This window comes from Leucopleurus acutus (genome assembly GCF_964270905.1).
Source record: "Leucopleurus acutus genome assembly, chromosome: 15".
NCBI classification, from domain to species: domain Eukaryota; kingdom Metazoa; phylum Chordata; class Mammalia; order Artiodactyla; family Delphinidae; genus Leucopleurus; species Leucopleurus acutus.
In genome coordinates, this window is record NC_139157.1 from 31,326,802 (window position 1) to 31,352,519 (window position 25,718).

Sequence of the window (25,718 nt, forward strand, 5' to 3'; positions counted from 1 at the left end):
AAGCATTTACATTTGCCTTTTACAATGAACCTAAACAGCAATGTTTGGTCTTCATCAAAACTTTGATGGAAGGCAGCTCTCTTACAGAGATTCTGAAAACACAAAAATCTTCCTTAAAGCACACCTGAAATGTTCCAGAACATAAATTCAAATGACATATTATCTTCTGTTTAAGATAGCTGCTAAGATCTTTGGAAGGTAAAATAATGACTTCTCTGAAGATCTCTAGTGAGAATTTAAAAACAAAATTGTGTCTCTTGAACATTTTTAAAATACTTTAAACTTCAGTATAAAGATTCTTTCAGGATGTATATTTCCAAAGGTTTTCTTCAAGCTGACGTGGAGAGAAATTACCTTGGTTGAAGACCTTGAAATATTTAGATATTGGTATTTATCTTCTCTGAGTATTTTCATGTTACTTCAAAAGTATACAAATCAGGTTGTCTTGAAGTTCACAATTTTGTAAGAAGACTGCCCAGTTTGAAATTGTATATTTTAATCACAACAGATCAGGCTCCTTTAAAAGACATTCACATTGCAAACAATGAGTAATACCCCTGTTCTGGTTTTTCAGATTCTTCATTTGGTGTACACACTTTGCACTCGGAAACATAATTGTGTATGAACCTGTCTCATCACATGCCATCTCCCTGATATGATGACAGAGCATTTATGTATGAATCTTTGTTTCCCCTTAAAACATGTTTTTCTTAGGGAAGAAATTAAAGGACAAGTTTTCAATCTTTGCAGGCCACCTATGCTTTCCCTTCCCAGAGTGAAACTTTCTGACCTGGCACATTCTCTTCCTAATTAGAAGCAGTGAACACAAAAATGCCTGGTATAGAATGCTGTGGTCACGTAGGTCTTCACTGGAGAAAATGCTTTCTTCATATTCACGACATAAAATTAAACTGAAATGAATTATGAATCAACATTTGAAGACTTCATGATGATTGTGTTTAAAGCACAAAAGTATAAAAACCATAGGTACTAAAATCTTGATTAATAAACATGAATACTAAATATGTTCCACAAAATGTTTAATGTATTACTGTCAAAACGTAATATTTAGGAAAATACGTCGTTGAGAAAAACATACAACATAAACATTTGCCAAAACAAAATTATGCTAAAGAAATCAAAATCAAAGATAATGAGTAATTTTTAAATGGCACTCACCAATCACAATTGAAGACTCACAATGATAATAACCATTACTTTGCTTTTTCTTCAGCATGGAGCAAAGATCTATGCGATGTACCATTTCTTCTCCAAATCTGTGACTGATAAACTTTTCATAGAATTTGGGGTCTATTTTTTTCACTCCCTTGAAATAACAAAACAAAATCACATCAATCAATCATTTCACCTAAGCAACCAGTTCACATCTATACCACTTTCTTAGAACCTGATATTACATGTTGACTGCCTACTGGCATCTTAAAATGGATACCACAAAATTGTTGTAAAGTTGTTTTTAAAGTCCCTCTGCCTACAATGAGTTGTATTTTTTTTTAAAAAATCATTAAAGAGCGTTGAGTTTGAACGTGGAAGCATTCAAATCTTCATATGCTTTAAGCTTCAGAAATAATAAAGTATATCAAGTTGAAATTTGATATACCATGGGAAGAGTAATTATCTCCAACAACAATGGAGCAACGGGTGAATTTTTTAAAGTGATATGGATCTTAACACTTTACAGTGTGTAAAATGTTTTAATAAATGGATGCAATTTTTAAACTTATGTAAAAAATCATCTGAAAGACAAAGGTTATTTGAATTAGAGTAGAGCGGTCAATGGATCTTCCAAGTTCTTCTTTACCTGCCCCTACTGATTCTCAGTGTACTTTCACAGCAGGAATAGGGCTGGTTGCTGAAAAATTACAGTGGGATGCCCTTGGTAACTTGGTAGTTCCCCCAAATATGGGAAAGAATGTCGTCCCCTCCCCTTACTATACATGGTCTTATACCCATCTCATAGTCCAAAAACACAGTCCATAAGATGAAGATACAGTACTTCACAGGGCAAGTTTACCAGCTGACCGTGCACAAACTTTTTCTTTAAATTTATATATATTTTTACATTGCCCTGGAAATACCTGTTATTTGTTAAAACTTAGAAAATATAAAGAATCTAGAAAAAAAGAAAAGAAAAATCACTCATTTATATAAAATACATTAACCCTGTGGTGCATATCCTTCAAGTATCCTTTTTATGCATATGTATTATTATCAAATTATATTTATATAAATCTTACTCAAGTGCAATTAGAATATACTCTCCATTTTACTCACAAAAGTTACAAAAAAATTTTAAACAGAGATGTAAAAACAAAAATATTAAATCACCCCAAATTACTACTACTAAAATTTTACTATGTATTTTATTTTTCCTATGCACAACATGAGTTATACCATGAGTACTAACTGACACCAGTGCTTTTTTTCCACTTAATATGTCCTATCAATAGATAATATATTGATGTGCAAAATATTTTTACATCTCCATACTACTCCATTGTATGGAGATATAATTTATTCATTCAATTTTTTATTGTTGAACATTTAGGTTGGTCTTAACTTTTAATATTATATTTAACATGTTTTGTTGATACATGTTTTTGTTCTATGTCCGAACTGAGCTCCCCATCTTTCCTAACCCCTTCACTCACAGACTTTCTTTCCCACCTCAGTTCGAGTTAATCAGACTGGAAGCCTTGGGGGTCATCCTTGATTCTCCTCTTTCCCTCAACGCTACCTCCAATCAAATCCTGTTGGCTCTACCTTCAAAACACACCCAACTCTCACCACTCTCCTGCTACCTTTGTCTGAGCCACCTCTGCTTTTGTCTTTCACCTGGATTATCCCAACAGCCTCCTGTTTTCCCACCGTTGCCTCTTCTAAAGCCAGAGTGATTTTATAAAAACATACATCCAGATCAGGTCATCCTCTGGTCAAAATTCTCCAAAAGGTCTCCATTTCTCTCAAAGGAGGAATCAAATTACCAGACCGGCCTGCAGGCTCCTGTTCTGCTCTCCCCCTACTTCCTGGGCCTCATGCCCACCACTCTCCCCTTTGACCCCCTCCAGCCTCCCCGACCTCCTTGCTCTTCCGTGAACATGCCAGGCATATGCACCTCACAGCCCCTGTGCTGCCTGTTCCCTCTTCCTGGAATGCTCTTCCCCCAGATATCCTCCTCATTGCCCATCCCCATCTCCTTTAATTCCTTGCTCAAATATTACTTTCTTAATAGGGCCTCACTTAACCATGCCATTTAATTTGTACTCCCCCCACCCAGGAGGTACTCCCAAATCCTCTCTATCCTTCTCCCTTTATACACACTTATGTATATTTTTAATAGCACTTACCATCTTCTAACATACTCTGTAATTTATATTTTCATTGTCTGTCATTAGCTGTCTCTCTCCATTAGAATGTGAGCTCCACACAAGGATTTTCATCTGACTGTTATTCTCTGAAATATCCCCAGTGCCTAGAACAGTGCTTGACACGGAGCAGTGCTTGATAAATAATTGTCACAAATGCAAAGGAGGATAAAGTTTCAAGAAGAGGATAGTTGACAATATCAAATGCTGTTCATTCAGAGTTCAACAAGAATGAAACTGAATGGATTTCTTTTGATTTGGTGAGTTGAATGCCTTGAGAGACAGCAGAGCCTAATACTGAGGGCCAGTCAGTGCATGAGTTCAAGTCCTGGCTCAGCCGCTTTTCAGCCATGTGACCTCAGTTTCCTCATCTGTAAAATGAGATTAACAATACTACCTACCTGTAAGTGTTACATGCACTAAACAAGTAAATTTATAGAAGTGCTTAAAACAGTGAAATATGGTAAATGCTGTAATATATTGATATATATAATTACCATTAGTGAAAATAATAGGTAAGATTTCAGGGGGAAAAGGTTCCGAGTAAATGGAAACTGACCATTCTTATTTCTCTTTCAAATGCTTTTTCATTCGTGTGTGTTTATTGAGTGGGGGTGGGGTGGAGTAAGGGTGTCATTCCCTTTGACCAGACAGAAGATCAGTGATAAGTCAGCAGAAAAATCAGGACCTTCAGTTTTCAAGATACCATTGCCAGCACTGTCTAGCCACTATAACCTCCATTTCAGTTCTGTAAGATGTCATTGTTTAAAAAATAAGAAATAAGGGAAACATAAGAGCTACTCTAATCTGTTAGGCTAATTAATTTAATTTTAGCAAAAAGTAAGCACCAACTATTTTGCAAGAATTCTCCATAGATGACTTCCGACATGAATCTTAAGGAGTTATTTTTTACCAAAGAGTGAAATGGAATTAATTCTTTAACTCATAATTTATAGAGAGAGCTGTGGTTCAAAGAGGCATGAGGCCTTAGAAGGCACTGAAGTTATATGCCCTGATCAGAAAACATCTTCAATAATAAAGATCTAGAAGATCTTTAAGATTCTATAAGAATCTGCTTTGTCTGATATATAATATTAGCATGATCTTTGTTCTCTGGGGAATTTTTTGTTTGACAGTATATTTTGCAGGATTTTTTCAGGCTCTTGTGTCCCATGGCAATACAGCTCTGTTCTAGTAAAATCTATGTGAATTAGTCTCACCATCCAGCTGCAGCAGGTGGTGTTCTTCCTTCATAATAAAGAAATGACTATCATTCAAAGAAAATAAACAAGTACATCAAAATTGCATGTCTTTAGAGTAAGACTAGGCAGCCTCCTACTTTCTGAATGGATCCACTGGGTTGCCAAACTAGTCCCAGAGACATCACCCTGGCAAGGTTATATTTTAAAGCTTACAAGGCTGGTTTTCAAGTTTTGGACCACAAATTTCTCTTTGCTTCCCTTTTTCACAGCCCAGACCCTTTCCAAGGTACCTTGTCATTTAAAGAAAGATGGAGGTATAATATGTTAGGAGAGCTCAAAGAAAAACCACAGAAAAATGGTTAAAGCCAGGAAAATTTGACCTGTAAAGGCTGAGAGAGTTGGGATTATTTCCAACAATATGTAGGGTATCTTCAACAAAACCACGCTAAGGGTGTTGCATTTCTGGAATTCTGAATATGCCTTGTGATTGTCTAGTACTATGTTTGAAAATTACGTTTGCCTTGGACCTAACAGAAACAGGGTATATTTTTTAAGGCTTCATATTGATAATTGTACCCAATATAACTGACATATCAATTATGCATCATAACATTGAAGGAGAAAATAGGAAGTTAAAGACAGAACAGCACACTTTGAAACAATAAATTAGTGGCAAGGAACATCAAACACAAAAACTTTTCAAGACTATCCTAATTAATCCTCAGAAATGACTGAAGTTTTACTTCCCTTTGGCCTAGTTTCAAGTATTGTTTAGGGAGAATTATCAGTGCTGTTCAAAGCCACTTGGTAACTTCTGATACAATGGACCATGAAACCCTGAGGAACTTCACTCTTGATTGTAACTTGGCACGCAAAGAGCCAATACAGGAAAAACGCCATTGAGAGTGTGATGTGTAGTTTTAGAATCGTCTCATGGCTGCATCTGGTAATGGAAATTATTTACTCGGGAAGCACTCACCACATCATTTATATTTAGTTAAATGATGTGTATAATTTAATAGGCACCAAAGAGGGCTCAATCTTATATTACTATGCATCCAACTCTACTTTCAATATAGGAAGGAAACAGAGCCGCAAAATATGAAAAATCACATGAATGTGTGAAAATCATTCAGTTAAGGTTCTGAAAGATGAAATACTTCTTATTCATCTTTAGTTTCTACAACAAAGTTACTGAGATCAGAAAAACAATGGAATGAGAGTTTTGTTAAGAAGGTTAACTTTTTTTGTAATAGAAGATAATTTCATATTGTTACTTATCTTTTTTTTTTTTTTTTTTTTTTTGCGGCACGCGGGCCTCTCACTGTTGTGGCCTCTCCCGTTGCGGAGCACAGGCTCCGGACGCGCAGGCTCAGCCGCCATGGCTCACGGGCACAGCCGCTCCGCGGCATGTGGGATCTTCCCGAACCGGGGCACGAACCCGTGTCCCCTGCATCGGCAGGCGGACTCTCAACCACTGCGCCACCAGGGAAGCCCACTTGTTATCTTATTATAATAATCGCAACTTCCATGATGAAAAAATAAACAGCCTGCATATCAATCAAAAAAATTGTGTCCTTCTGAGGTTAAGCTTGATATTCCTGGAGCTCTGTTGTTTTCCAATAGTTTATTCCTGTCACCCAACAGCTATGAAAGAAAAGTATGTTTCCTGTGATAATGGCATGAAACCAAAATTCAGGATGCAAACTAAGAGCCAAAGCAAATTGGCCTGTCATTTGGGGCATCAGCTGATTAAAGGGGAATATGGTAATCTTTTACACTCATTTTCATAAGTGGAAAACAGGTACATATCTTTAGTGATACGATATTGGTTAAAAGACTAAAATTATTTTTAATGATGAATAGTCATCCTAGTGAAAAGTTACATACTGGTGATTCAAAGTTATAAAAAGATTATATATTGACAAGGGGCTTCCCTGAAGCAAATCTTACTTTACGATTCTTAATGACTCCATCTCTCAGCAAAACTACATTTTTCACTCTTACTTGTACTCTTTTATTGCCATCTTTCTCCTGATACAGACACCTGATGACCTCCTTGTTGGCTGCAGTCCTCCCTCAGCCCCTCTCAGTGGGGAAAATGGACACACTTCCCATTCAGGCTCAGTTCCACCCAAGCCTGTTCTTGACAGGGATGGAAAGAGACTAGGAGTCTTTACCACACAGCTAATGTTCTCTAGAACAGCATGGTGGTTTGAGAGCCAATGCCCAGCACCCCCGAGTGAGAACTGCCTTGAAGCCTTCCCATCTCCTCCTGCAGCTCTCGGCCAGCCTGTGGGCCTGGGCTCTGCCTCGACCCCCTGTCCAGCAATGCCCATTTCCTACCTGCCTGGGGCCCCGACACCCTCCCTCGTGCCTGTCAGTAACTTCAGAGATGAAAAAGTAACAAGTGATGGAAAACAGAAAAAACAGTTGTACTTTGCTCATTGTTTTGTACCAATCTGAAAAAAATGATGCTTCCTACCATCAGTTTAACAATTATAGAAAATACTTACATAGTATTTACTATGTTCAAGCACTGCTCTAAGAACTTATTAACTTGTTTAATAATTGCAATAACCCTGTAAGATTAGTACCATTATTATCCCCAGAAAAGGAAACAGTCACAGAGAAATCAGGTCACTTACCGAAGGACACACAGCTAGTAAGAAGTAGAGCTTGGATTCAGATTCAGGATAAGTGGAGAACACAGATAAAGTGAAATGAACAGAATGATAATATTCAAGCTCTTTCACTATTTAAAATACTAAAATTCTAAGAATATTAATCATTCTTAAGATATAATCATATATACTATCATATTTCTAAAACCGATGTGAAAATTACTTTGAGAATCTCGAGCATCTAAAATACCTGCATTTAATATGTGCATTAGTATTAATAAAGTGATAATTATATGTCCATAGTAAATAAATTTCATAAAGGGAGATGAGAAAGAATTCATAGATGCTACTTCCACATAGTAAAAATTACCCAAATAATCCAGCCTATAAAAAGAACTCTTCTTATACTGCAAATATGCAAATAATCAACTAAAATACTGGCAGAGATTACCTGCGTTTTTTAAACCAACTCTTTATTTGAGCATCCAGTATTTCTCAGTTCTTCATTTTACCTTATGCTGGAGCATCTATGCATCTCATTTTGAGGCTTTTCAAAAGCCTCGTAAGGCTTTTGAAAGAGGTCATCCTCTTAATCCCTCTATTTATATACTTGCTTTTAGCACTCCCGTTTTGTTTAATCTGGAGGCTTCAGAGAAAGAAAAAGTAGAAGCTTTTTACCCTAGCGCTATATCGAACATTTACAATATTGCACCTTTCAGCAAATAATAAGTAGAAACAAAGCTGCTAGAGCTAAATTTGTAATCTATTGTTGACACCCCCTTCTCCCTGCCCTAACACTGAGAAGAGCCGGATGCTTCTTGGGGTTATCAAGTGACAAGGAAAGCTGTCACAGAGGGCAGGTGATAAGACAACTCCTGGTAGCAGAAGCCACTTCACAAAAAGCACCAAGAGAATATGCTGTATTGTTTCCTGGGCCTGGAGCTCCCTTCCATGAGGTGCTGGCCTCAAATAGAACAGAGGAAGAAACATGAATTTGGTCCACAAACATGTAGCTCATTTATACTGACTAATGACACGTTAACTGAGAAAGAACAGGTTGATGGCAACCAGGAAGTTCTCAAGGCCGCAGACACAGTGCAACAAGCACAGGGATGCCTCAATACCTTTATTTACAACACAGACTGTTCCCATATAAGCTCATTCTTTGTCTACTTAGCAAACCGCAATTCCTCCTCAAGCTTTCTCCAAGTATAGCGTAAGAAATCAGATGCTGTTTGGACATATAACTGTTTATGATATTTGTGTGTGGCTTTTCTCATTCCCGTGAAACAAAGAGCCTCATAACTCAGGCATCCAAGGATGCTTCCTTGATAGCCCAATCTCAGCTGGACCCTCAGCTCCCCTTGATCAAACTCCAGCTGAGTTCCTGGCTCGGCGCAGCCTGTGGTCACTCAGGTGTAAACAAACTACAGCCTGCTCCTCCCACCACCTCTGTTTTCTTAATATTTTGCTTTTTGGAGCAAACAAGGACATGTTCTCCTGATTTCACCCACTTAACCATTTATTTCTATCAACTAAAGATAAAACATGAAATATCCCCCACCTCCCCAAATCTCTCCCCAAATAAGAGCTACACACATAACTTAATCTGTTTCCCTCCTTCCTTGCAACAGCTTTCCCTTCTAATCAACAGTTCTCTCCACATTAAGTAATGCCAGCAAGGCACTGATGCAAAAAACTCTCAGGATCTCAATAACGGAAGAGGACAGTGAAGCGTTCTGCAGAAGCACATTCAGAAATCAGTTCACAGAAAAATCCTAACGAACAATTTTAACTCGGCCTATGACATTGGCCTGTATACCGCAACATACTTATATTGTGGTTGAATCCGTTCTGCTTTTATAGCCTAGAGGTCAGAAGCATGGAACCATTCCTGTAAACTGGTTGGATTATCCACAGACAGAATTTCAGACCAAACTATAGCCTCAGATTCAACCTAAATGAGAACTGAGTACCTAGACAGTGTAGCAGGGACTGTACATTGACAAAATATTTTAAATGCATCCACAGACATCACTAAGTACAGCACTGAATGTTAAGCAAGAAACATCTAGAGCGTTTTTGTAGCTCATTCGGCTCCTGTGCATCTAGTACTTTCTTCTTTTCCCACTTTCTTATGAATTAATCAATTTCCTTGACTCCCCTCCCATCAACATTCTTCCTTCCTCCCTCCCTTCATTCTCAGAGGACATCTTACTTCCCCTAACTCATCCTCTTTCAATTGCCTGGGCATATTCCCTGCACACCACTTAGGACAAAGCTCCTTCCTAACAGAAAGGCAACCCAACAAGAACTAAGCTAAGGAATGGGAAAGAAATAATGACACCAAGGTTCACGCTGAGTGTGCTACAGGGTAGGAAATGGGGCAAGCAAGCAAGGTGCTCACCAATACAAGCCTTTTCACTTACTTGGTTGGAAACATTCCCTGGATATCATATTAGATAAAAGGAGATTTAGGGGAAAAAACCCCACAATAATTGGATATAGAACAGTCATTAAACATGTATCCTGGGAATCACGTGTAGCCCTTAAACCAATTTCAAAATGAATATTTCTCTCCAGGTAGAGCAAGAAATGTATTCATAGATTTTCTTTTTCAATGTGACACAGATTGCTATGTAAAATAATTTTATATATAATATTCAATAGGAATCTTTCTTTTGACCACATTTCAAACAATCTAACATTCAATTGTGAAATCACCCTTCAGTGTACTCTTGAAATACAAAATTAAAAGGATTTCATAGTTTCTCTACCGGACTCATAGCATAATATATGAGTATTCAATTACATACTGTTTCCCAAAAAGTATAGTTAAAAAAAAAACTTAACACACCAGCCAGTAATTTTTAGAGATTTTAAAAATTAAGAATCTCTTCAAAATTTCAGAAGCACTTCCAGACTAATAAAATAAGCAGCGGGTTTAGTAGGGAAAAAATAAATAAAAATAAAAATAGAAGAGTTAACAAGAAGGAACCTTAGGACGATAGTATGCCAAAGATCATATACACTGGCATACTCCATTTGCTCTTCTGCTCTACCCAGTACATTCCTCACCCAGGAAAGCTAGACCAGCCAAACCTCACACCATCCCCTGCACGTCTACCTCATCCCTACTTTGTACAATTTAGGCACATGCCAGTAGGGATACATGTGATAGAAAGTTACAATCTGTTGGGAGGTATGTTTGACATGATTTCCCTATCCATTCAGCTAATTCCCAGGTGATTACTGCCCCCACTTGATTCCTGTGAATTAAGTTCTAGAAATATTTGCACTGGAAGTTCAAGAGCACTAAGTCCTCTGTTTACCGTTCTCTGATTATCAGGATAGGCCAGGGAGGGTGAGGAGCAAGATGGAACCCAAAGGGACCAAGTCATGAAAAACAGAATGGGCACGAATAGGAAGAGGACACTGCTAAAGGTGCAGGGCCACTAGAGGAAGTCACAGAACATTCTCCCAGGTAATGGCTGATTAAGATCCCACAGTAGTGGGCTTCCCTGGTGGCGCAGTGGTTGGGAATCTGCCTGCCAATGCAGGGGACACGGGTTCGAGCCCTGGTCCGGGAAGATCCCGCACGCCACGGAGCGACTAGGCCTGTGCGCCACAACTACTGAGCCTGCACTCTGGAGCCTGCGTGCCACAACTGCTGAGCCCGTGAGCCACAACTGCTGAGCCCATGTGCCACAACTACTGAGCCCAGGTGCCACATCTACTGAGGCCTGCACGCCTGGAGCCTGTGCTCCGCAATGGGAGAGGTCACTGCAATGAGAAGCCCGCACACCACAATGAAGAGTAGCCCCCTGCTCTCCGCAACTAGAGAGGGCCCGCACGCAGCAACGAAGACCCAACTCGGTCAAAAATAAATCAATCAATTAATTAGAAAAGAAAAAAAAAGATCCCACAGTAGTGCTGAAGACAAATGTGAAATCACTCTGAAAGAAATGTTCTGGTCTAAATAATGTTATGTAACAAACTGTTGTAGTCAAAGTCAGCTGTGGGGAAGGCCGTAGCCAAGGAAGGAAGAAAAGTACTTTCACACTCTGGCCATCAGCTTGAGGGCAGTGTAAAGACACAGTTGTACTTAGAAGGCCTTAAAGATGGGTCTCCAAAATGGTGTCACAATGTTTACTAACAATTAAAAATGTTGCTATCAGGTAGGTTATAGAGAAAGAACACTTACTGCAGGAACCAAGCTGGAGTTCCTCTAGTCAAGGGTGGCTAATCCCCCAGGCAATATGAGCTAGATTTGTTAGGTCTTAACTACAGTTAATGTGAAGTTTTGCCCTGGCAAAGAGACCAATAACATTTTTTTTCTTTAATTTACAGGAATAATCAATTAGAAGAATTGAGCAATTTAGTATATTCTATTTTTAAGGTACCTCTCCTCGGGAGAATAAGATTCGAATGAATGGTCAAAATAAATCAGCTCATACTTAGGAATGGAAATATAATTCCAATGTAAACTAGTTATAGTTTTGGATTGCAACCTTACCTTCCCCTCAAATCTAAATGGGGCTCACAAGAAAAATACAGCTTTACCTTCTTTTATTTTGCAGTTAATTATAGTTAACAAGAGGTGACTGGCCAGTGAGCTTGGGCACTCTTTGCAGTGGTAGAGAAAATCTCATTGCCATTCAAATAATTTAAGCTGGTTTGCTTCTATGTGACTATTCGCGTGGGTTGGAAATTAGCTGTTAGCTATTAAACAAGCTAATTTTACAGCAACACCATTTTGGAATAAAGTTTACATTTTCTTGATCATATGTTCCCTTTTGCCTTTATCCATAATCAACCCACTACGGGGCTTGCCAGTTTCGTACAAGATCATTATGCTCCATTCTGTCCTTGACTAGAAAAATGAAATCTAGAGAGATCTCAAAATGTCTAAAAATGACTTGAGAAAAAAATTTTGCCATCACTAATGGTAATGGTTGAGACAGAGAGAACATTTATATTTGAATACAGTTAAGGCAAACCCATGCAATTCTAATTACCCTGAATACTTCATCATTGCATCTTTTAATGCAAGCTCTAAAACTGTTTCTTAAATTACACTTAAATCAGAATTTTGCCTGTGGATACAAGTGCTAGAGATAAGTAAAAATGTCCACAGAATCTGTATGCTTGAAGCAAAAGTAACATTTAAGCCTGAGTTATCACGATCAGCATTTCCTAAACCATGTGCTGCCGAATACCAGTGCTACAACACGATGGATGAAAAAAGGCCACGCTGATCAACTACATCGGGAAAACGATGCTGAAGTAGAATGTATAACTGTTCAAAATATTCACTGCCCTTCTGGTGGGTCCTTTTCTGCACACGGGTTACACCTCCTGCTCTGCTGAACTCAGAAGGGACCACATGACCTGCTTTGGCCAATAAGATGTGAACAGGAATGATGGGTGTCACTTAGCAGAAGCTTTCAGTTTGTGAATCACCAACTCTTTTCCTTCTGCCAAAGACCAGCAAAGTCCTAAACGGAAGCTGCTTGGCCGAAACCCTGAATAAAGACAACGAAGACCAGAGCCACAGATGACCCGCGTCCAGAGGCAAAAACTAAACCTTTGTTGCTGTAAGCTCTTAAGATTCACACTAAACATTCACATTTCAGAGATCCTAAGAAGTCCTGAAATAAAGACCCAGATTAACTTTATTTAACCCATCACTGCTAGCACGCATTTGATCACAGAATCGTTACCTCACATAAAATCCTGAGAAATGTTCTGAGACAACATTTTCAGGAAATGTCAATGAAGATACTTACTTCAAGTCTCCATTCCACTTTGCACAGACTTACTATTAGGTTGACTGTGTCATTTCTTCTAGGGTTTTCAAATTTTTCAAAATCTCTAACAGAATAAGGGTCAATCGGGAGCCATTTTGGTATTCTGACATTAATCAATTCCCAGAATTCTTCCTTAAAACTAATTTCACTTTCTGCTTATTATTTTCTATATTTGTCACTATTCAAAGACGTATAAATTACTGAAAGGTTACAAATGAACATTTAGTCTACCTTTGTAGATATCATTCCAATTTTTAAACAATTATAAGCATACTTAGTTTTTTTCAATATATGGAAACAGACAACAGAACAGAATGAAGTTGAAAAATGCATTCAAAACAAAACTGAAGGGCTTCCCTGGTGCCGCAGTGGTTGAGAGTCCGCCTGCCGATGCAGGGGACACGGGTTTGTGCCCCGGTCCGGGAAGATCCCACATGCCGCGGAGCGGCTGGGCCTGTGAGCCATGGCCGCTGAGGCTGCGCGTCCGGAGCCTGTGCTCCGCAACGGGAGAGCCCACAACAGTGAGAGGCCCGCGTACCGCAAAAAAAAAAAAAAAAAACAAGTCAGTTGCTATAGATAGTGCTCGGACATACAACAGATGACACAGTTGACTAATAGCACCTAGAATCTCGGAAGAAATTACACTTCCATCTCACAGCAGATTTCACTGAATTTTTAGTTTTAAAAAAAACACATTAAAACAAAATGTGTGATTTTTAACTAAGAAAAATCCAAAGAGAATTCCATACTCTGGCCTTAAATCTAAGTGCACCTGATAGTATGAAAAGAGACTCAAAAACAACTAAAAATTGTGATTAAGTCATTTGGTATTGGGAGATTCAGGAATAGGTTACTGAAACAATCTGCTTTATCTTGTACCAAGCGTATTTCTAAGGCCAGCTTTTGTCTGGAATAATAAAGGTTCGCTGCTACTAAGGGCACCTAGAGTGCCTTCTTTCAGGGAAGCAGAGAAGACAGTGGCAGTGCAGTCTGGCAGGGCCTCTTCTGCTGCAGCGATGGGCTATTCTTCACAATAAGGGTCCCTGTGAAAGTGACCTGCTCAGCCTCTCTAATACCCGCCCTGAAGACACTCCCCTCCCTTTCTGAAGGTGGTACCTGCCAAGACTCAACCCCTCTGGTCCCCTTTTGACGTTTTCCGTGCCTCCTTACAGTGGAGCGCTCACCCACTGGGAGTGAAAATCTGTGGGTGATTTCTGAGCTCTCTCAGCAACAGGCCTGCTCCTCCCTGCACAGCCTTCCCCACCCGGAAGCAGCTTCTCGCGCAAGTCCTGCTGGTCCCAGCTGCTTGCTGGCCACACCTGCACGTGATGTGGCATTTATAGATTTCTCTATCTCCCAGTTTCACTAAAAATGTAGTCTGTGATATGTTCCCAATTGTCTTTACTGTTCTGTAGGTTTTCCAGGAGGAGAGGTAGCAAGATTGCCACCATACTCCTACCACTACTTAAAGACCTTTCCCCTGTTTATCGTTTTCCTTCCATGCATACAAGAACGCTAATCTACAATCTAAAAAAAATTCTCGGGGACACGGGTTTGTGCCCCGGTCCGGGAGGATCCCGCATGCCGTGGAGCGGCTGGGCCCGTGAGCCATAGCCGCTGGGCCTGCCGTCCGGAGCCTGTGCTCCGTGGCGGGAGAGGCCACAGCAGTGAGAGGCCCACGTACCGAAAAAAAATAAAAATAAAAATTCTCCACGTCAAGCCAAATTAGCCTATTTGGTCATAATGCTTACCTCATAAGACATGTCAGAAGAGCCCAGGAGTCAAGTCATTAAGACCAAGCTCCTCCTTTCACTATGAGTACAGAAGTCAAGAAAGGTAATGAGATTTTGTCCAGGGCTAACCAACAGAGATAAAACAGGAAAACTCAAGGTCCTTCCAATGTATTACAGAGACTCCTTTGAGGAGGAATAGTCAGTACTCCTGAGTTTTCAAATGGTTTATAAAGGCCCATTATCATGCAGACCCAGGAACAGGCGTGGCAGCCAAATTACACCAGGCCAGTTATCAAAATCCCGAGAAAACATGTGACCTGACAGATAAATGAGTAAATAATAATTGGTTGTACGTAAGGAAAGATGACAGCAGAGAGTCCTAGCTGGGGAAGGACGCAGAAGAAAGTTGGAATTTGGCCAATTTTTAAATACAGTCTTGGTCCTGTATATCCAATCACCAAATAACTCAGGGACTGGGTTTTCCTTTTAGTTGTACCGTCAGAACAGAATTTTCAAGCACACACTCTTCTTTTCCACTACCCATTTCCACTCCCACTGATGCCTGCCATATGTCTTCACCCCTAATTCTCCTAACCTCATCATCATTTGGTCCAATAACCACCACCCTGCCCTTGCTATGTGCATATCGAATTCTGCACTCAAAACAAACTAGTCTAAGTGACAAGGGGAGCGAACAATTTCAAAGATCATTTCTTTCATTCTAAAGTTCTCTCACTGACTCTGTGAAAAGCTTCTATAAGGAAGTGCCGATTAATAACCTACAGCTTTGATTTTAAGTGCTACATTAGTAATTTGAAAGAGTCATAACTCAGGAAAGATATCTAAGAAACCCAGAAAAGAATTCATGCTTAAAAACAACTGATCTATCCATGAAAAGACTGCATTTATTTCTTGAGGAATCTGGATCTGCATTAAGATGCATGTTTGATTTGAAACTGGTCTTCTTCTGCCACCAAGTGTTAGCACACACTTCTAACCAACCAGTTTCTGCAATGTTCAAATCACAGAAATACGTCACTCAATGTGAAAAATAAATCCAAAAGAATGCACTGTAAAAAAAGCACTGACCTAAACAAGTAATAGTCTAACCATGTGAAACAAATATACTCTAAAGAAATTACACAAATAAATAAATTTTAGCTACTCTTTCAGAGACAAAGCAATTTAATAAGATTTTCTGAGGCTTCATTCACTTGATTTAAAAAACTACAACTTTGAAAACACAGTGATAATCAAAATAGCTTTACGATACACAAAACTACTTTCAAGGGAATTCCCTGGTGGTCCAGTGGTTAGGACTCCATGCTTTCACAGCTGAGGGCGTGGGTTGAATCCCTGGTCAAGGAACTAAGATCCCGTAAGCCACATGGCACAGCCAAAAAAATAAATAAACTACTTTTAATACTCTCTTAGGTGATATATTCCACTAGAATTCTATGAAACTAAGAAGATGTAAAATTAACACATTGACTAAATGCCTCCTGGTGTTAGAAAAATACATAATTATCCAAAAAAGTCTTATGTTTCCCAGAATCTCAGTTAGAGAACTTAGTTCTCTAGCTTGGGAACCAGAATACCATGCTGTAGCAGAGGAAGTTCCATATCGAGAAATCTGAAGGAGAGTTTCTATATATGTTGGTAGTGTACAGGAAAAGGTCAGGAGGATATACTAGTAGCGGTGCCTAAGAGAGAGAAATTATATAGGGAGGAAGGGAGTGGGAGATTGGTGATGAGGGAAAAAAATGTATCTTTCGATCTGTAGGTTTGTATGTATCAATATTTGGATTTGTTACAGTGAGCATATATTCATCTAGCACTTCTGTAATTAAAATAACTTTTAAAATAACAAGTACCTGAAATGAGACAAACTTCCTAATATGAGTGAAAAAAAGTATTCCACACCCTTCTCTCTCTCTCCCCCCTCTTATATTTCATTATCAATCTTAAGTAAACTGAATGCTGGTAATACATTCCACTACTGACTTTATCAATGGTCTGTCTCACCCTTGTAAATGAGTGGACCCAGAATGAAAACCTAGAAGAGAATTAGTGCTGAGAGAGGAAAACAGACAGCTGGAAATGTAAAAACCAAGTTAGGAAACTGAAGAGTCACATATTTTAAAATAATCTACATTCCAAACCACAAAGCATAATAAAAATCTACCGATGTGTATGCCACCTTTTCATATTGGTTTTAACTTCTGCAGTGGACCCACTGATTTGCTGCATAAAGAAAATACTAGCTCTGCATAGCATAGGGAGATCAGCTCGATGCTTTGTGACGACCTAGAGGGGTGGGATAGGGAGGGTGGGAGGGAGGCTAAAGATGGAGGGGATATGGGGATATATGTATACTTATAGCTGATTCACTTTGTTGTACATCAGAAACTAACACAACATTGTAAAGCAATTACACTCCAAAAAAGATGAAAAACAAAAAAAGAGAAAATACTGGCTATTTTAAGCCTGTACATCTCAAAGTATACTACTCTTCAGACCATCTGGATCAAAAGCCCTGTCACACTTACTGAATGAAAGCCAAGGTGTTAGGTCCAATTCCAGATCTGAACTTAGAGAATGGAAATCTGCAGCTTCAACAAGTACACCAGGTGACTCATGAATCCCAAAGTTTAAGACATATTTTCTTAAGCATTCAGAAACACTAACCATCATAATAGTAAATAGGAACAGACAGAGTCCACAAATTAAAGGCAAATATTCTTATTTGGCTTTCTGAAAGACAGTAAGATCTTAGTTTATTTTCCAAAGATTAACATTCTAATCAAAACAAAACACAACCTGATTTAGATTTTATACAGTCTTCAAGCAGGGACTGTTTCTATTTTGATCATCACTCTATGCCCAGCACCCAGTGTCTGACACACAGTAGGCACTTGATAAACAGTTGTTGAATTAGTAGGATTCGGACCAAGGAGCTCCCCACATAGAGAAATGAAACTGGATGGACAGGACTTGGCAAGTGGGAGGGAAGAAGATGAGACTGAGAATGAGGTAAGAGGGATTCTGGACAGGGCTTTGCAACTGACGACGATGTGATCTCATTTCAGTCACTTAACTTCTAAGTCTCAGATCCCTTTTCTATAAAGTAAAGGAGCAGATTCTGTGAAATCAACTGCCAAGAAATCATTTAAAATGCACGTAGTCTGAAACGTTGAAATACAAATTCTAGAGTTAATTGAAACATCCCTTTGATAAACGTCCTTGGGTGCTCTCATTGCATAGTTAATATTATAAAGACAGAAACATTTTGAAATGTGGATATTACCTTCACCACTGATTTGTCATTCTGTGATTAAGTTTGATACCACTGGGAAGAGGACAATCCATTTGAAAGCAAAACAAGAAAGATAATGAGTAAAAAAAGTAAACTGGAAAAAAAAAAAAGTAAACTGTCAGTCTACAGGTTTTGTCAGTTGTTATCATTCCTAATTCCCAAATCTATGATTTATACAAATGATTTTACCTAAATATTCTGGAATATAGTTATTATTTAATTTGGGCATAGCTATTAAAAACAAAACATGCAAGATATTGGGGGGGGGATTTTTTACAGTAGTCTGTAGAAAACTCATAACCACAGGATGGTCAACCACCCAAACACATGTTTTTACAGGACCAAAAAGACTTTCTGAGCACAGAGACATTAAATACAAACTGTTGAATTCAGAAAAAAGATCTACTTACTAATAAACATGACCTTCATTTATAGAGCTGCAAATCAGTCTTAACTACAGCAAAGAGTCATGGAGAGCAGGAACGAATACTAATCTGCATGCCCATCTCCAAAACTCTGGTACATCAGAGCAGGTCAGCAGATGTCTTAATTTGCATGAGAACCTCCCTAGGCTGAAATGGGAAAAAAAAAGGAAGGGTGCCCTTAGGATTCCAAGCGAACTGCTCGTGACTCCAGAGAAAAGTCCAAAGTCACTCCAACCTCTGAGAGAGGAGGCAGTGGCCTAGGAAGGCAGAAAGTCACCCTGAGATAGGGGAAGTCAAAAGACATGTCCCCTGGCTGTGGCACTGCTGACCGTTCTCAGGGAGAAGTACTTTTAAGTACTGAGCTGGGGAGTGGGGAGCCCTTCTGTTACCCTCTTACCCAGTTCCTGGAACACTTGTTCCACACCCTCAGTGGAGACAACTGCTGAAAGAGCAAGGTGGCTTTTTGGAAACCTTGAAAGAGCTATGTAAAAGGGGGGTGGGGCGGAGCTTGTCCCACCTTGAAGAACCCAGCCTTAGGAAGCAGCATCAGTGTATGCAGGCCAGTGGAGAAAGCTCTGAGCGCAGCAGGCTGCAAACAACCAGAAGCAAAGAACGCAGCGAAATACAACTCTGGCACCGCCCCCAAGGCTTTTCAAGGGATGAAGCAGATGTAGCAACAGATGTAGCAACGGTAAGTGATAGAGTGTGAGGCTAATAGGCACGGTGGCAAAGGAGGGGACAGCTGCCATGGCCTCCATGGAGGCTCTTGAGACAACTCAGCATCCTTGGGAATTGGAACCAGACTGACTTGGAATTCCAGGAGCAATAGTGGCAGGGGTGCCGAAAAGCACTACAAATGCCCCTCATGCTCAGGGCTGGTGTGGCTAACAAAAACAGGGCTTATAGGGAAAATGGCCACTGACCTTCTTCCGGAGCCATGGTGCTTTGGACAATTTCATGAAGGTCAAATGAGGCTTAAAAGCTCTGCTTTCTCCTGCCAAGATACCTTTTTCTTGAAATGTCCTTTTTGCAGCATCTGAAGAAAATAAAAAGAAGCACAAAAATGTTACCATATGATAACCATATGAGACAAGAATCTAAAAAAGTGGATACATGTATATGTATAACTGAATCACTTTGCTGTACACCTGAAACTAACACAACATTGTAAATCAACTATTCTCCAATAAAATTAAAATTAAAAAAAAATGCTACTATAACACATGGCAGTCTTTAATCATAAAAATGGCATTTCAAAAGATAACAAATTATCTTATAAGGAATATTATAAACCAGTTTGAGATTTTTTTTAAGAGAGGAAAAAACACAACATGTATGATAACAAACACATCATGACAGTTAAATCTGCAGGGATGTCAAACTTTCGGTAAAGCACACAAAAGCCACAATTTGACAAGGAAACATTTAATAAATAAAATAGCTCTTGGCTGGTATGATGCAGATTTCACACAATATCCCAGTGGTGTCCATATGTATAAAAAAGGACTAGCTTATTTGTAAACCCTCATATCTAAAACTTCTGCTTCTAACCAAGATAGAATAACAGAAATCGGATTTACCCTCCCATCTAAAACAACCCAAAAAAAGGACAAAGTATACGAAACAATGGTTTGCAAGACACTGTACACCAGGCAATGAAGGTCGGTGATCCCTCAGAGATGAGAAACAGACAAGGTAAGCCCTACAATTGTCCAGCTTATGTCCCTGGGTGTCTAGGTCTCTGCTCAAGGAAGAGAAACCCAGATGGAGCCCAGTCATCACACTAGGTTCAGAAAAAAGAGCAGAGAGTATAAAAGACCAAGGCATCTGGAGCTCATGGGACAGAGTGCCAGAGAAATGAGTCCTGCAGAGAGAAAACTGCAGAGATCCGCAAAGGGTCCCCCTAGTGGATTCAGCTAAGCCACTGACCAGCATGTGTGTGAGCAAACTACCAGAGGCTGGAAAACACACTCCAAAGGATTACAGAGAACATGCCCAGCTGTCACCCAGGGTTAGGAATTCTTTTCCCATCAGCCAGACTGGAAAACCTCAAGATTCATGGGACACTGGGCAGAGTAATCTAAGGGTCTTGCCTCAGTGGAGAGGAAAAATTAGATATGGCCTGGTACTGCTCTAGTCCCACCTAACAAATCTTAGAAGCAAGACGCCAAAGGAAAAACCTATTTCCAAGTAATTTAATTATGTCCCAGAACCAAGTCCAAGAATAATTAGAGTAAAACAAATTATCCAACACCCAACAAGGTAAAATTTATAATGCCTGATATCTAATCAGAAATGACCAGGGGGCTTCCCTGGTGGCTCAGTGGTTGAGAGTCCGCCTGTCGATGCAGGGGACGCGGGTTCGTGCCCCAGTCCGGGAGGATCCCACATGCCTCGGAGCGGCTGGGCCCATGAGCCATGGCCGCTGAGCCTGCGCGTCTGGAGCCTGTGCTCCGCAACGGGAGAGGCCACAACAGTGAGAGGCCCACGTACCACAAAAAAAAAAAAAAAAAAAAAATGACCAGGCATATAAACAGGAAAATATGAGCCACAATGAGAAGATAACTTAATTCATTAAAAGTGACCCAGAACTAACACAGATGTTAGAATTAGCAGATAAGGGCTTCAAAGTAGTTATTATAACTGTATTCTCTCTGTTCAGAAAGTTAAGTTCAGACATGCAAACTATAAAAAAAAGACCCAAATTAAATTTATAGAGATTAAAACTGCAAGGTCTGAGAAAAATAAACTGGATGGAATTAAGAACAGATTAGACACTGCAGAACAAAAAATTAGTGAACTTGAAGACGTAACAATAAAAACCACCCAAAATAAAACAGAGAAGAAAAATAAGGGAAAAAAAAAAAAGGAACAGAACATCAGTAAGCTGTGAGGCAACTTAGGTTGCCAAATATATGTATAAGTGGAGTCCCTGAAAAAGAGGCAAGAGAGAAAGAGATAAGAGAAGATACTTGAAGAACTAATGGCTGTTAGGGAATGAGAGCTATACCACAACCACAATGGAAAATAATCTGGGCAGTTAACTATTGAAATTTAAGCTACACAAGCATTTTGAACCAGTAATTCCAATATTAAGAAAATACACAAAAATAAATAAAAGTACCAATACATAAGATTCTATATAGAAGATACTTAGCATTGTTTGAATTATCACAAACTGGAAATAACCTTCATCAATAAAGAAATGGTTGTTAAATTACCATAGGGCCATACTAAGAACTATCATAATGAAAAGAATGAATTAGAGCTACATTTATTGACCTGAAAAGACATCCATGATATCTATTAAGCAAAAACAGGCAAGTTGCATGGTTACTATATCCATAACATAATTTCATGGCTTAAAAGAGAGAGAAAGAAAGAAAATAAATGCTAAATATTTATGTTTTTATTAGCATAGAAAAATAGTATAGAATACCTTAGAATGGAGGTTGAGATTGAATAGAGGCAGAAGAGAACAGTAATGTTTTCTTTATACATATTTATATTGTTTGAATGATTACAATGAGCATGTATTACTTTTGAATAAAAGGTTTAAAAATAAGAAGCACAATAACAAACTGACAATACGTTAGCAATATAACATTGCTACGAGTGCACAAGCATCATAGCAGAATGCACAAATAGGAGAGAGTCCTTTGCCACACATGTGAAAAATCCATCCCTTTCAAAGACCTTTGGTAAACAACTTTTCATCTGGTCTTTTTCCCTTAAAATCAGGGCTAATACATAAGTCAGTTTTAAAGATAAGAAAACTGAAACATAAGATGTTCAAGGTCACACTCCTTGTTAGCAGTTAAGAAGGAACTGTGATCCACGTGCCCTAACTTCTACCCTTGTCATCTTCAAGCTGGCTGAAACCCCAGCTTGAACCCTGGGGGTAAGGAAGGGCACAGAAGCTGCCTCAACAACTCAATGAGGAAGAGGAAGGCAGGGGACTCTGCCGCCCTCCACCATGCCGACACACACTGGTTTCAGTCTGAGAAGTTCCCCTGTTTTACACACTGAGCTTCTGAGTACCATTTCATTTTTTTAAAGGATTCCAATCCTTACCAAAAAGAAAGTTTGAAAAGCAATGATCAAAAAACTTATATAAGGTCACTTCAGTAGCAATAATCCCACCAATAATGTCCAAAAAAGAAAACCAAAATAGAAACTGGTAAAATATAGGACACAGAATACATCTTTGAATCTCAATATTCAATCTATTTTTTAAATTTATTTATTTATTTATTTGGCTGTGCTGGGTCTTACTTGTGGCATTCAGGATCTTTAGTTGCAGCATGTGGGATCGAACCCAGGCCCCCTGCATTGGGAGCGCAGAGTTCTAACAGCTGGACCACCAGGGAAGTCCCCACATTCAATCTAAATGTTCAGTGATGAATCATTAGAGAAATACAAATCAAAACCACCATGAGGTATCACCTCACACTGGTCAGAATGGCCATCATCAAAATATCTACAAACAATAAATGCTGGAGAGAGTGTGGAGAAAAGGGAACCCTCCTGCACTGTTGGTGGGAATGTAAGTTGATACAGCCACTATGGAGAACGGTATGGAGGTTCCTTAATAAACTAAAAATAGAACTACCATATGACCCAGCAATCCCACTCCTGGGCATATACCCTGAGAAAACCATAATTCAAAAAGAGTCATGTACCACAATGTTCACTGCAGCACTATTTACAATAGCCAGGACATGGAAGCAACCTAAATGTCCATCAAAAGATGAATAGATAAAGAAGAGGTGGCACATATATACAATGGAATATTATTCAGCCATAAAAAGGAATGAAACTAAGTTATTTGTAATGAGGTGGATGGACCTAGAGTCTGTCATACAGAGTGAAGTAAGTCAGAAAGAGAAAAACAAATACCGTATGCTAACGCACATATATGGAATCTAAAAAAACGGCACTGATGAACCTAGTGGCAGGGCAGGAATAAAGACGCAGACGTGGAGAAGGGACTTGAGAACACAAACGGGGAACGGTAAGCTGGGACAAAGTGAGAGAGTGACATGGACATATGTACACTACCAAATGTAAAATAGATAGCTAGTGGGAAGCTGCTGCATAGCACAGGGAGATCGGCTCGCTGCTTTGTGCCGACCTAGAGGGGTGGGATAGGGAGGGTGGGAGGGAGGCTCAAGAGGGAGGCGATGTGGGGATATATATATAAATGTATATTTATAGCTGATTCACTTTGTTGTACAACAGAAACTAACACAACACTGTGAAGCAATTATACTCCAATAAAGATATAAAAATAAATAAATAAATAAATATTCAGTGAGAAACTGTCCCTTTTAAGTTCAGCTAATTCTCTTCAATGTTAAGTATGTCCTAATTTTTCTAACAATTAAAACCATGAGCCTAGTGAAATATTACCTAATGTTTCAAGGAAATGTGTCCTTAAAAATAAAAGATACACCAGGTACTGTTCTGGGTGCCGGGGACACAATGGATAAAATAAATCCCCAACCCTCAGGGAGCATCCAACTATACTGGGTGCCACAAACAAATAAATACACAATGCGGGGTATCAACAAGTGACACAAAGAAAAATAAAGCAGTAGGGGCATACAAAGTGATGTGGAAGAGAAGGGGTTGTTATTTCAGAGAAGGTGGTCTGGGAATCCTGTTCCAAAGATGAGACATTTGAGAAGCCACCTGGATGAGGTCTAGAAGAGAATCACGTGTGGATCTGGAGTGAGGGTGCTCATGGCAGAAGGAACAGCTTCCATGGTGAAAAGTGGTTAGTAGGTCCAAAAGCAGTAAAAAGGGTAGGATAACCGGGACAGGATGAGCGGGGGATCGGGGAAGAGGTAGGAAAGGGGTTTAGAGAAGTGGGCAGGGGCCCTTACGAGGCACTGCAAAAGCTTTGGATTGTATTCTAAGGTTGGTGGGAAATTCTGAGGGTTTTAAGCAAGGGAAATTTATGTATGATAGTAACTTTCTTTACTCATCTATATTTCAACTGAAATATACATGTCTTCCTGGTGAAAGCAATTGAGTCTCAGGAGATTGAAAGTGTTCTTCTCTTTCCCTGGAAATGTATTACTTGAAGGAAAGACAGCTAAATGGAGTGTCACAGTGTTTAAGATGGGGGAGGGGGGCACTGGGGTCTTGGGTCACCATCTGGCATCTCCTGAGACACGTACCAGACTTGGCTTTTGAAGTTGTATCCTCCCTTGTTCCCCTATACAATGACTCTCTGTAATTTCTGTGCCCTCGCAGGTACACAAGATTTCATTCTATTGCTCACAAACTCATAAACTCAATGGAGCTGAGGCCCCTTACCACCCTTCCACTACTCCTTTTTTTTTTTTTAATTTATTATTTATTGGCTGTGTTTGGTCTTCCTTGCTGCGTGCGGGCTCTCTCTAGTTGCAGCGAGCGGGGGCTACTCTTCATTGTGGTGTGTGGGCTTCTCATTGCGGTGGCTTCTCTTGTTGCAGAGCACAGGCTCTAGGCGTGCAGGCTCCAGTAGTTGCGGCACACGGGCTCAGTAGTTGTGGCTCACGGGCTCTAGCGCGCAGGCTCAGTAGTTGTGGCACACAGGTTTAGTTGCTCTGCAGCATGTGGGATCTTCCCAGACCAGGGCTTGGACCCATGTCCTCTGCATTAGCAGGCAGGTTCTTAACCACTGCGCTACCAGGGAAGCCCCCTTCCACTACTCTTGAGCACACAGAAAAAGCAGAGCTCCCTAGGGCAAAGGTGGAACTGGTGAGAATACTGTACAGCCATCCATCACACAAGACCATCCTCTCTCTTCATTTCCACTGCCACTCTGGCTTTGCTACCTCTACGGACACGTCTCAGGAACAGAGCACAGGTCACTTCTGCTCTCAGACTTAGGGTGTTTCTGTTGCTTCATTCAGGGGATGATGGAGGGGCAAGAATTCACACTCTAGGGCTTCCCTGGTGGCGCAGTGGTTGAGACTCCGCCTACTGATGCAGGGGACACGGGTTCGTGCCCCGGTCCGGGAAGATCCCACATGCCGTGGAGCGGCTGGGCCCGTGAGCCATGGCCGCTGAGCCTGCGCATCTGGAGCCTGTGCTCCACAACGGGAGAGGCCACATCAGTGAAAGGCCTGCGTACCGTCAAAAAAAAAAAGAATTCACACTCTAGCTTAGCCTCTGACTCTCTCCTTCACCCAAACTAGGGAATCTTCCCTAGCATCAGGGCAGGAAAAAC

The 25,718-nt window shown here is 39.9% G+C and overlaps 1 protein-coding gene across 4 annotated transcripts in view; it reads right to left on the reverse strand.

Annotated features, from left to right (window-relative positions):
• AKAP7 (A-kinase anchoring protein 7) overlaps positions 1-25,718 on the reverse strand; it is a 153,590-nt gene that overhangs the window by 58,577 nt on the left and 69,295 nt on the right. For all 4 annotated transcript variants that reach the window (XM_082856007.1, XM_082856008.1, XM_082856006.1 and 1 more), the window contains exons 6-7: positions 19,420-19,532; positions 1,180-1,327 (exon numbers count right to left, since the gene is read on the reverse strand). In XM_082856007.1, the coding sequence (XP_082712133.1) occupies positions 1,180-1,327; positions 19,420-19,532 (261 nt within the window). The remainder of the gene's footprint in view (positions 1-1,179; positions 1,328-19,419; positions 19,533-25,718) is intronic.